This window comes from Pipistrellus hanaki, assembly GCF_964339955.1.
Source record: "Pipistrellus hanaki genome assembly, chromosome: 14".
Classification (NCBI taxonomy): Eukaryota; Metazoa; Chordata; class Mammalia; order Chiroptera; family Vespertilionidae; genus Pipistrellus; species Pipistrellus hanaki.
The window spans coordinates 3,475,026-3,487,495 of NC_140516.1; the positions used below are offsets into that span (position 1 = coordinate 3,475,026).

Genomic DNA, 12,470 nt, shown 5'->3' on the forward strand with positions numbered 1-12,470 from the left:
GGAATGTCCATCTGGAGAGCCATTGAAGGCCTGGGAAATCATTGGGTTTGGGCCCGCTAAAGCATTAGGGGAAAGTTAATTAAACGTGGGACCAAATATAGCAGGCTGATTTTTAAGTTGATAATTGTGTATGGTCAGCAAATGCTGTTATAGATATCCAAATGTCCCTTGGCAGAGAAAGGTTCCCCACCCTGCTCTAGAGGAAACACTAATTAAATAACAAAAATCGAGTAAAAAAAAATCAATGAAAATTAAATGGTATACTGGAAAGTATCTAGTACAAAGAAATTAGTAAAAAAGGAACATAGGAGCAAAAATAAAAGTGACATATAGAAAACAAATTACAAAATGGTAAAGGTAAATTCAAATTAATAATCACATTAAATGTGGATGGTCTAAATACTCTAATCAAAAGGCAAAACTATCTTCATGATTCAATTATGTGTTGTCTAAGAGACTATAGATTGAATGACACAAAACCATTGATAGGAAAAGCTTGAAAGAAGATATGTCATGTAACATTAACTTTAAGACATCTGTAACTATGTAAATATAAAATAGACATTAGGAAAAGAAACAGAGAATTATTTCATAATGGAAAAAGTGTGAATACATAGGGAAGCTATAACAATTATAAATATATACAGACTTTACAAGACAGCTTCAAAATATCTGAAGAGTTGGAGATGCCAATATTCCAACCTCAATAATTGTAGAGCAGCTAAGGAGAACATCAGTGATGATACAGAAGGCTTGGATATGAGCATTGACCAATTCTCCCTAATTGATAGGTGTAGGACACTCCTCACCATGACTGTAGAGTGTACGTTATTTTCATGTACACATGGACCATTCTTCAGGATAGACCATCTGCTGGACCATACAACCATAAATCCACTGGTAAGTGAATAAACAAAAGGCACATCCATATGATGGGTCTTATTCAACTAAAACAGAACAGACTGCTGATACACGAGAACATGAATAAACCTCAGAAACCGTTTGCCAAATGAAGAGAGCCTGATGCAAAAGACTTCCTAGCAGATGATTTCACTTACACAAAGTATCCAGAAAAAGCAAATGTACAGATTCAGGAAGCAAATAAATAGAGGTTTTCCTCGGGCAAGACGTGGGAGTGTGAAGTAACTGCAGTGAGCACAGAGGAACTCTTCTGGGCGATGGAACTATCCCAGAACGGGGTTATGGCGATTGTTGTATAATTCTATGAATTTACTAAGAATCATTGATTATACACTTAGAACAGGTGAATTCTCAATAAAGCTAAAGAATTATCTAACTATGTGAGATAATAAAGACTACTTTGAAGAAAAGTAAGACAGTAAAAAATTAGTGCAGTTATTAGTGTGGTTTGCCAAATACTTTCAATCTTCTCCTTCAAAGCATGCAAGGCTGGACTTTTTGAACTGGTGCGCAGTTGGGGCAATGAGTTTTGAGTGGAGTATGACTTACAGACAAGGATTCCATTGCCAGCGTGAGAACCTTCAGGAGCTCAATCTCTCCCTTTGCCATGTGGCCTGGCTACAAGCACCACCCGGGATGATGGCTGTCCCTTTAGCCTGGGTCTTTGAGTCATGGGTGGGCAGGTTACCCGCGCCCCGGTTACAGTGTGATACAGACAGGCAGTTAGCGAAAGCCTCAAAGAAGGTGCTATTCCGGGAGAAGTCTGAAGGAGGAGAGTGTGAGCCACGCGGATCTCTGGGGGAAGGTGCGCTGGAGAGAGGGCAGAGCACACGGAAGACTGGCACGCCTGAGGAACACCGAGGCAGCACGGCGGTGCTGAGCCAGTGTGGGCGCACACGGAGGATGTGATGGGTCAGGGTGGGCTGGCTGGCTGGGCGTCCACGGGGATGTGCTGTGCTAGTGACAGGTCTCATCAGGTTTAGGCGTTAGGAGCGTTGGTCCAGCTGCAATATTGGGAAGACACGGAAGTGCAAGGGTAGGATCAGCAAAACAATGAAGAGCTGAGCGTTGACTTCACACCCAGCTGCCAGTCATTCCTCTACAAGCACCTGGCCTCCTCAGCCCGGTGCTTACTCCTCCCCACAGCTCCCATTGCTCGTGAGAAAGCCCAAGTTTCTCAACTTGGTACCCCCTACCTTTCCACCTCAGCCCTTTCTACCTTCAGTCTCTCCCGCCCAGGCTGCCATTCTCCCAGGACTGTGGTCAACAAACTGCGGCTCTTGAGCCACATGCAGCTCTTTGGCCCCTTGAGTGTGGCTCTTCCACAAAATGCCATGGCCTGGGCAAGTCTATTTTGAAGAAGTGGTGTTAGAAGAAGTTCAAGTTTAAAAAATGTGGCTCTCAAAAGAAATTTCAGTGGTTGTACTGTTGCTATTTGGCTCTGTGGACTAACGAGTTTGCTGACCATGGTCCTAGGACATACTCTTGCCTCCCTGCCTGGAGAGGCCACGTGAACAAAGCCACTGAGTTGGGCAGGCAGGAGGGAGGGGTGCGATGGAGGAGGATGCCCTTTCCAAGGTGCCCCTTGGTCCTGACGGTCGGCTTGTGGGCCAGGAAGTTGGGGACCCGTAGGAATAGCTGGGTTCAGAGCGGCTTTCTTCACTTCGGATTCCGGCAGGTGTGGCAGAGGCCACCATCTTTCCTGCCGCTGAGGCTCAGGCGGGCAGTGGCTGCTCATGGTGGGGGTGCCCAGGAGGGTCAGCTGCAGGATACCCCCCGCCCCCATCCCTGGGAGAGGCAGGCCGGCGGCAAGCAGAGGTCTGGGAGGCTGCTGGGAGGGCGCAGCCGGCTGGGACAGACAGGGGTGTCACAGGAACATGCTAACGTGCTAGAGCCACAGGTGCCCACAGCAGGCGCAAGTCTCAGCACAGGCCCCGAAGGAGACCAGACCTGGCTGGCCTCTGGCTTCGCTGCAGGTGGCTCCTGGTGAGACAATATTGCGGGCGAGGTAAAGGGAAGTATGGCAGCACAGTGGAACCCCGAAGAATATTCTGTTTTCCCAAACTCCCCGAACATTCAGTTAAAAACAGGCTCAGGTTCCTCAACAGTCTCCTCCAGGATCTATGGAGAGGGAAAACAGAGGAGGGGGAGGGAGGGAAAGGGAGGCAGACAGAAGGAGAGAGAGGGAGAGAGAGGGAGGGAGAAGAGACAGAAGGATGGGAGGAAGCCACTTCCCTGTGTGACTGACCCCTCTCTTCCCAGTGGCGCTGTGGGCCTTTTTGACAAAGCTGCCCGCTGTCTGCGATGCATGTCACGGTGTGGACGAACCTGAAAGCTGTTCTCTAAGGCAGTGTTTCCCAAACTTTTGACAAATGTGTACCCCTTCTATAATTTTCGTAACGCTGAATATCCCTCGTACTCATGAGAACGTAGAATTAGGCGCAGCTAAGCACGGTGCCGTGCATATCCCCACCAAACTCCAGTGCAACGCGTACCCCCACCAAACTCTTCCCGTACCCCTGTGGGTACACGTACCGCACTTTGGGAAACACTGCTCTAAGGCAAGGAAGCAATCACTGAAGGACTCATGCTGAGTGAGTCTGTTCACGTGAACCACACAGCACAGGTAAGTGCAGAGAGAGAGACCCGCAGGGGCCACAGCGTAGTGAGGGGGTGTTTCTTGGGGCGATGAGAACACCTGGAGCTGGAGAGGTGGTGGCCACAGACACTGTGCCAGCACCAATTCCATGCAGTTAACGCGTCACTTAAAAATGGTTACTTTTATGTGAATTTCACTGTAATAAAATCACCCCAAGTACATGTTTAAAACGTCAGGCATTCATGCAGTATCTCATTTGTCTTTCTTAAATGATCAGCATCTGCACCTGGTGGCTGGAACCTTCCACAAAAGCAAGTGAGTTTTCCCCTCAAATCCGATGATGCTGGAACGCAGAGACCTTACAGACCCACAATGCATTGGGACCGGAGAGAGTTAAAGGCCAGATCAGCTGCTCCCCACCCTTTGCAGGAGGGAGCCCAGAGACCAAACACCCGCAGGGCCACCACACAGGGCCAGCCTGGCCCAGCACCCGGCTCACAAACACAGAGCCCGGCTCCTCGCCCCACAGACAAGGCGCAGACCCCCGGAGGCCATGCAGGCTGCGCCTCCCTGGGCTCGAGCTGGTGCTTCCTGGCCCGCTGAGTGGTGGCTCCCCTGGGAGCTAAGGAACATGCTGATGCTGGGACCCGCCCTTGATCAATGAGATGGTCTCCGGTATTTGAAATGCCTGGGATTTGACAAAGCTCCGTCCTGGCTTAAGGCACAGCGGGTTCAGGGCGCTGCCTTCCCTTCCCGCAGTATCTGGGATTTCCCAGAACCCTGGCCAACGCCGTGCGGCCCAGCAGCACCTGCGTGACTCCCAGCTGGCACCCCCACCAGAGGGCCGTCCCCCTTTTAAGTTACCCCCCCACCCCCCGGCCCCCTGGCACTCTGCCGGGGGTGACAGCAGTCCTCTCGATTTCTGTATAAGCTCCTGGCCCCACTGTTTCCACCTGGCCCAGCGCAGCCTTAGGAGGCACCGCCTCCCGGAAAGGATGCGCCTTCGCACCTCGGTCTGCCGTCCTCAGAGCCCGGGCTCCGGCGGCCGTGGCCACCCGCAGGCTCTGCTGTCCAGCAGACCTGGAACAGTTCCTCAGTTCGGAGTGAGCCCTGCACCCGGCCAGTCCCTGGGCCCTGGCTGCTCCCAGCCCGCAAGCTGAGAGGGCCCCTGTGGATGGCGTCAGAGATCCCTCCCGAGACCAAAGGTAACCCCACTCCGCACAGAATAGAACAGAATTCCTACCCAAGAGTCTGGCCGCAGACGTTCTCCTTCTGCCGGAGGCCGTGGGCAGCATGGTGGGCGGAGCTGCCGGCTGCGCTCAGGGGCCTGGCACGGTTTTAGGAAGCAGCAGCCACCCCCCCGCAGACAGGCAGCTCCGTCTGGCAGCGCAGGAGGCAGCATTTCCAGGAAAGAGGGCTAGAATGCCTGCACGGCCTTGCCTCGGCCTTCCAACAAGAGGCCTCGCGCTGAGGAATCGGCCCCTCAGTGCCAGGGTCCCCCGGGGTCCTGGGAGGGGCTCGGGCAAATCACGGGGCCTCCGGTATCAGTTCCTCAAACGGTGAAGGGAACAGTGATGACATGGATCCTAGGAGAGCGGAGGATGGAGATGGTGCGGTAAACGCCTTCCACACGGTCAGACACGTGACCTTTGCCACCCGCTGGCCTGGACTGGGAAGGAGCCGTGCTTCTGGGCTCCAAACCCAGCGCAGACAGCCATCTCCACCCTGCAGCACGGCCAGAGCCACCCCCCGCGGTGCTGCGGGCACAGTCCTTCCGGTGGGGCCCGGGCCCAGCGCGCCGGCACCCAGGCCAGGCTGCACCCTGACCCCCTAGCTGCCGCAGGCCGCTTCTGTTCCATTTCTGGGAATTGGTCATCGTTGATGGTTGTGGAAAATCAGAGAAACCTGGTTAGGAGACTGCCAAGTGAGGGAAATGCAGCTGGTCTCCCTGATGTGCTGGGGGTGCACATACGGAGCTCAGAGGCCGAGGAGCGGCTGTGGGGGGGACCCCGGGCTGGCCTTCAGCCGCGGCCTGCCTCCCTGCTCCCTGCCTCTGCTGTGCTGAACTCGCACTGTGTCTGCGGTTCCAGAACCCAGATAAAACCAGCACAGCCAAGCTCCAGGCGGCGAGTCCATTTCCCATGACGGGGTCCTCTCACCCCTGACTGCCCAGCAAAGCTCAGGCTCCGGGGCCCCAGGCTGCTGGGCAGGCAGCCTGGGGCAGCACTGTCTTGCTTTAGGCCTTGGCAGTGGGTAGACAGCCTCTGCAGCTGGGCTCTTCTCTTCCCTGGGGTCCTCCGTGCCCGGGGTCCTTCGTGCCGGGGTCCTCTGTGCCCGGGGTCCTCTGTGCCCGGGGTCCTCTGTGCCCAGGGTCCTCTGTGCCCGGGGTCCTCTGTGCCCGGGGTCCTCTGTGCCCGGGGTCCTCTGTGTCCAGAGTCCTCTGTGTCCAGGGTCCTCTGTGCCCGGGGTCCTCTGTGCCCGGAGTCCTCTGTGTCCGGGGTCCTCTGTGCCCGGGGTCCTCTGTGTCCAGAGTCCTCTGTGTCCGGAGTCCTCTGTGCCCGGGGTCCTCTGTGCCCGGGGTCCTCTGTGTCCAGGGTCCTCTGTGCCCGGGGTCCTCTGTGCCCGGAGTCCTCTGTGTCCGGGGTCCTCTGTGCCCGGGGTCCTCTGTGTCCGGAGTCCTCTGTGTCCGGGGTCCTCTGTGCCCGGGGTCCTCTGTGCCCGGGGTCCTCTGTGTCCAGGGTCCTCTGTGTCCTGAGTCCTCTGTGCCCAGGGTCCTCTGTGTCCGGGGTCCTCTGTGCCCGGGGTCCTCTGTGCCCGGGGTCCTCTGTGCCCGGGGTCCTCCGTGCCCGGGGTCCTCCGTGCCCGGGGTCCTCTGTGCCCGGAGTCCTCTGTGCCCGGCGTCCTCTGTGCCCGGGGTCCTCCGTGCCCGGGGTCCTCTGTGCCCTGGGTCCTCTGTGCCCGGGGTCCTCTGTGCCCTGGGTCCTCTTTGCCCGGAGTCCTCTGTGCCAGGGGTCCTCTGTGCCCAGGAATGCAGAGGCAACTGGGAGCAGAAGCTGTGGGGGAGCCTGGCAGCTTGAAAAGAGCAGCCGATCCTAAACCAGAGATGTGGTCAAGCCCAGGTGCCCAGAGTGGTTGGCTTGCCCAGTGGGCGGTGCGAAGTACAAGGTGAGAAGAGAGATGGAGCCCGAGCCTGAAATTGGAGGTGCCCAGAGTCAGGCCTGACGACCTTGGGCTGGACAGGACTTGGGGACCTCTTGGACCCGCATGACCTTTCTCTGTGTTCTCCTAGCAGGCAGGCCGAGGTTGACAGCAGGCAGGCCGAGGGTGACAGCAGGCAGGCCGAGGGTGGCAGCAGGCAGGGGCGGAGGGTGACAGCAGGCAAGGCAGAGGAGGAGCGGTCAGCTAGGCCTGCAGGAGCTGGGATGTGCTGTGCTGAGCCGAGCCCAGGTGGTTCCTCTTCTTGGAGCTTGAACCTGGATGAGTATTGAAAACAGGGCGAGGAGCAGTGCGCATGCTCAGCTCCATTGAGTCTCAGTGTGCTCTTGAGCGGCAGGGACACACACTGCTGTGCAGGTGCTCACTGTGGTCTGGCGCCTTCCTGTACCATCTGGGTCTCCATTTTCATCTTTGCTCCAAAGGGATAACCAGGTAAGAACCTTTTAGTTGCTGGAAACCAAAAGACAATTAAAATGGGCCTAAAACACAATAAGAGGCTTATGGTCCCTTTAGTGGGAAAGTCCACACAATTCTGACTCGACAGATGGCTGGATTCAGCAGCCTGACAATACCCATTCCTTCTGGCTCTCCTGTTTGCTTCCCGGGTGTCTGCTTCACCCCATCAAGGCTCCCTGATGAGCAAGGAAGGCTGGACCCAGCTCAGGAGCCCCTGCTCCTCCTCCACGTCTAACAGGCTTACACTGGGAAAGGACATTTCCCTGCTGTCTCCCTCAGCATGCTGGGAAGCCTCCTCCCCCTCATGGCCTTGATTGGGCACCCAATCCACCCTGAGCCAACCCTGAGGCTGGGGAGTGAGAGGTGCCGATTGGCTAATGCAGCTGGATGAGCCTGGCAGGCGGAGTGGGCTGCCACAAGCCTCTGACTGGCTGGTTTGTTGACAGAAAGAGCTACATGCCAACCTGACAAGCTCAGGGGAGGCCTGCGTGGCAGTCTTGCAAACTCAGAGATCTAAAATAACCACAAAAGATGGTCTGAAAATTAAATATTTAACTACAAACAGGTTATAGTGGGTAGTCATGTCCTAGGCCAATATTTTCCCTGACAAAGATCAACTTAGATCTTCTTTACTGAGCCCATTTTCCTTTTTGCCTCTAAGATAGCATATCTGTGAGATGTCTGGGTAACTTGTAACTTCCTTTTTACCCTGGACCCCTCAGGGCACAACGATTGGCGTCGAGACATTCCCTCACTGTTATTGGTATCAAGTTAATTGTCAACTGTTAATTACGTTAGAGTATCCTGTACCCATCTCTGTAAAAGAAGCTCATGTCCATCATTTCACTTTTCACCCTATCCCAGAGGTTTCGGCCGCTTTGCTCTGTCCCACCTCCCTAATCTATCACCAATGAATTTCATGTAACTCACCTACGTCCCTTTTCTTTGATTGCAATGTATAAATATAGATGTAATTCTGCATTCTCCGTTATCTCAGTTCGTTGAGGTTCTGCTTCAGGCATATGTCAACAGTTTGGCTCAAACTCACAAAAGTTCTTTACAGGTTTCAATGTGTGTGTGTGTTTTTTTTGTGTGTTTTTTTTTTTCCGTTAACACAGGGGAGCTGGAGTAGATGCTAGGACATGATGACTCCGGGAGGGGAGACAGGCTCTAAGAATACAATGCCCACTGCAGGTCCTCTAGGCCAGTGGTCAGCAAACTTATTAGTCAACAGAGCTAAATATTAATAGTACAACGAGGAAGCGCCTGGGCCGAACATCACTAGTCAGCACCAGGCTCCCTGGCTCCTAGGTGCCTCTGGGGAGGATGCCGGGTGCCCTTGTCCTTGGCCGCTAAGAGCCTGAAGCATCCTCAGCTCAAGAAATGTTTCCCCTGGAGGCAGACCTCTGCCAGGAAGGGCTGGGGCAGGGAGGCTGAGCCAGGGATGCCTGCCTGGAGTTTGACTTGGTGCAGAGCGCCCCCTGGCGGTCACCAGCCCCATGGCCCGTGGACCATGGCTTCCCACCAGCCCCCATCTCTGCATTTTCTCTGCCTCAGGTCTTTAAGCTCCAAGATGCCCCACCCTCACCTGCAGCCTTCCTTCCCCTGCAGCCGCAAGAGGCTGGCAGGGTGTGTGGATTCCTGGGGATTTCTACACGGAGTCTGCTCCGAGCAGCTGGGTTCTGCACCCGGGGCCTAGTTATGTGTGTTCAATATGGGGATGAAGTTAGGGCTGGAGAAGTCATCAGAGGGGAGGAACCCTCAGGTTGCAGAGGGAGGATCTGAGCCACTTCTTGAGGCCCAGCATCACCCCAAACTCCCCCCTGTGGGAGGGGAAGCTGAGAAAGGTTCAGCCAGCCTGGCCGGGGTGGCTCAGCTGGGTGAGTGCTGTCCCAGGCACCAGGAGGGCACCTGTTCCACTCAAGGTCAGGGCACATGCCTCGGTTGCAGGCTTGAGCCCCTTCTCTGAGGGCGGGTCAGTCTTCCCCTCACTGGGGCTCTCATCCTCCCTGACCATGGCAGGCATGGCTGGCTGTGGACGGGTAGACTGGGAATCTGGGTAGGGCTGGGGCTGGGGTGGAGGGTCATTCAGTTCAGCCTCCTGGAGGTGATGGTGGCAGAGGCAGGCCCACCATCCACCAAAGCACGGAGGAAACCTCCACCAGCCCTCGGAGGGCCCTGGGAGGGGGCAGCAGGCTGTGGTGGAGAGAGTTGCTGGCACAGGTGAGGGAGCACCCCTCCTGCTGCAGGGCCAGGACTCAGCTGCTGATGAACAAGGTGAGTGTGCCGCACTAAGAGCCTGCAGGCCCCATTCCCATTGGCACCAGGACCTATCGGAATTGGCAGGCCAGGCCAGGCCTCCGCTATGCTCACCAGTGAGGGTGAGCTCCCGGCCCTGCCTGCTGGGAGGTGGTGCGGGCTCAGCTGGAAGAACAGGGCATTGAGGGGCTCATTTCCCACCTGCAGGATGAGGAGGCCCACATGCCCCCCCCCCCATACCCTCACCCCCAGCGAAGAGAGGGAAGTCAGGGAAGACCTTAGCTCAGGGCTGTGCACCAGTCCCCACGGCCTAGCAGTGACAAGCACCATGGCCAGGGAGCGCCCGCTCCTCCACCTTCTCCCAGCAGCAGCAGCATTGGCTGGGACCATTCTGGTTCTCAAATGGAGCTTCCTGGACGTTTTTGTAAATTCTGCATTTTAATTTACATGATAAACTGAAAAGCAAGCTATTATAAGTTGGGATTACCGCCTGACAGTCAAACACCCCAAGTGGTGTTAGTGCCTGAGTTTGCATTTGTGTTTAAAAGCAAATTGGCAGCAAGTGGCAGAGAACCAGTCTGTCTTTTAACGCTTAGTGTGTGGGGCTGGCGGCCACACTGTGCGTGCCTCCTGGGTCTTTTCTGGGTCCTCCTGGTGACTGGGTGGGAACCCTCAGCCCTGGCCAGGAACCTGTCACCATCAGTGGGCTGACGGGCTTCCCTGAAATGAAGCTCCTGTCGGGGGTCAGGAAGCCCCAGAAACAGGGTGGTCCTCGCAGGCCTGTGGAGGCCTCTGCTCGCCGAGCCCAGCTCACAAGCCGAACCACACACAGACCACGGCTGAGCTCTCAGGGACTGGATTTCGCCAGCACAGCTGTCTTGTTTTCCGAGTTGTCACAGGTGCGGCGGTGGTGGGTGCACGTTGTTTTATGTGGGTCCACGTGTTCGCTGATCTGGAGCCTGGGACTGGCTCCTGCTTTGGAAGAGGCTTCGCATCCCTGGAGGGAAGGAGCAGAACCAGTAACAGAAGTGCACAGCTGAACCCGCCTGCACTGGGCGACTGCGGCCACAGGATAGAGCTCTCGGCACACGGCTGGGCATCAATGGGCCCCACAGCGGTGCCCATGACCAGGCTGAGCGGGGCTCCTCCCTGGAGCGGGGAGGCTCTGCTGGCTGGAGGGGCTCCCCGGAGGAGGCACCTGCACAGCACCTGCGGGAAGCACTCTGGGCTTCAGGGCCCGATGTGGGTGAGGCGGTGCGGGTCCAGGGAGCCCATCTGAAGGAGGCAGAGTGCCCCCTGCCGCCCCAGTGCAGCCTGGGCTGGGGCTGGGAAGCAAGCGCTGGGGATGGTGCCTAAGGCTCCAGATCAGGGAATGTGCTTTGGCCATAAGCCCTGCCAGCGAGGTCACATAGCCGAGGCACCAGGTCCGGCTCTTGCCCCAAAGGCAGAGCCAGGACAAGCAGATGTACTTCCTGGGAGGGGTCAGGAGGGGACCGAGCTGCCCAACCCAGTCAGATCTAAGGCCGAGGCTGTGCGGCTGAGCCCGCGCTGCCACCCCACCCCTTACTCCCCTGCAGCCTGGGCTTCCCTGGCTCCTGCCCAGGCAGCTCCCCAGGAGGCGGGGCGGAGGGCCAGACCACCAGCCTGCTGGCGCCCATGGCAGTTGAATGAAGGAGCCGAACTGCGAGGAGGCACAGGAGGCAGGTGTGTAGGTGGCTGAAGCCAGCCGCAAACGTTCTGGTTAATCCCAATCATCACCGTGTGGAAAGGAAACGAGTGATAAATTCAGGCGGGATGGGGAAGAACAGGTGAAACTAATATTGCATATAACACCCTAAATACTGAAGACGACAGCATGGAAGAGAGCTGCTGAGGAAACAGGGCATCCAGACTCCTGGGCTGGCATTTAACCTAGAGGAGCACTGCCCGACAGAATACAAGGCCACGCAGGAATTAAAACTTACCTAGGAGATGCATCAAAGAGAATCATGTGAAGTTATTTTGGTAATATATTTTATTTAATGCACTACACAAAATATTATAATTTCATCATGTAATCAATATAAATATTATTATTGAAGCATGATAAATTTTTATGCTAAATCTTCTAAATCTGGTGTATATTTTATATTTATAATACATCTTAATTTGGACTGAATTTCCATTGGAAATATTTAGTCTATATTTAGATTTCACAAAATGTAAAGTTGAGAAAGATAATTCACATACCTATGTAAAATCTTTACAACTGTGTTGTGTGTTGATTTTTAAGTTAAAATTAAAAACTTAATTTTTCAGCTGATCCCATTTCAATCGCTCAGGAGCCACATGTGGCTAGCAGTCCCACCGCAGTGTGCAGGGCAGCGCTAGACTTTCGAAGCCCAGGATGCATGTTAAACTTTCAGAATAACAAGTAAAGACTAGAAGCAGCATGTGTAATTTCCAAACCAGGAGAGGGAGATAAAGACAAAAAATAATTTAAAAAGGATATTAATTAATTCAACATAATAAAGAAGAGAGAAAAAAAACTTAAAAAAATAATTGCACATTGAAACACAAAAGAAGAAAATAAAAAATATGTATAAACATAAAAGTAATCACAGTAAATGTAAATAGATTAAGCTCATATATTTAAAGATAGAGGTACTTAGTTGGATTAAAAAATAATATTATATTTGTTTGCCAGGATATGTAAACCATAACACACAGAAATATTGATAATGATATAATAGCCAAATAGTAACTAAAAGAAAATTATTGTAGTTATATTAATACTAGAGGCCCAGTGCTTAAAATTCGTGCATGGGGGTGGGGTGGGTGGGTGGTGGCAGTCACTCAGCCTGGCCTGCATCCTCTGCAATCTGGAACCACTGGCTCCTAACCACTCACCTGCCTGCCTGCCTGATCACTCCTAACCACTCTGCCTTGCCTACCTGATCACCCCTAACTGCTCTTCCCTGCTGGACTAGTTGCCTCTAACCACATCTGCCTTGGCCTCTGCCACCGTGGCTTTGTCCGG

The 12,470-nt window shown here is 54.3% G+C and overlaps 1 protein-coding gene across 3 annotated transcripts in view; it reads right to left on the bottom strand.

The window, feature by feature from the left end:
• The window catches only part of ARHGAP22 (Rho GTPase activating protein 22), a gene marked incomplete at its 5' end in the record, with an annotated part of 135,444 nt that extends 130,452 nt beyond the window's left edge, over nt 1-4,992 (bottom strand). For all 3 annotated transcript variants that reach the window (XM_084904169.1, XM_084904167.1, XM_084904165.1), the window contains one exon: nt 4,764-4,992. In XM_084904169.1, the coding sequence (XP_084760295.1) occupies nt 4,764-4,815 (52 nt within the window). The remainder of the gene's footprint in view (nt 1-4,763) is intronic.
• Nucleotides 4,993-12,470: the final 7,478 nt, after the last annotated feature.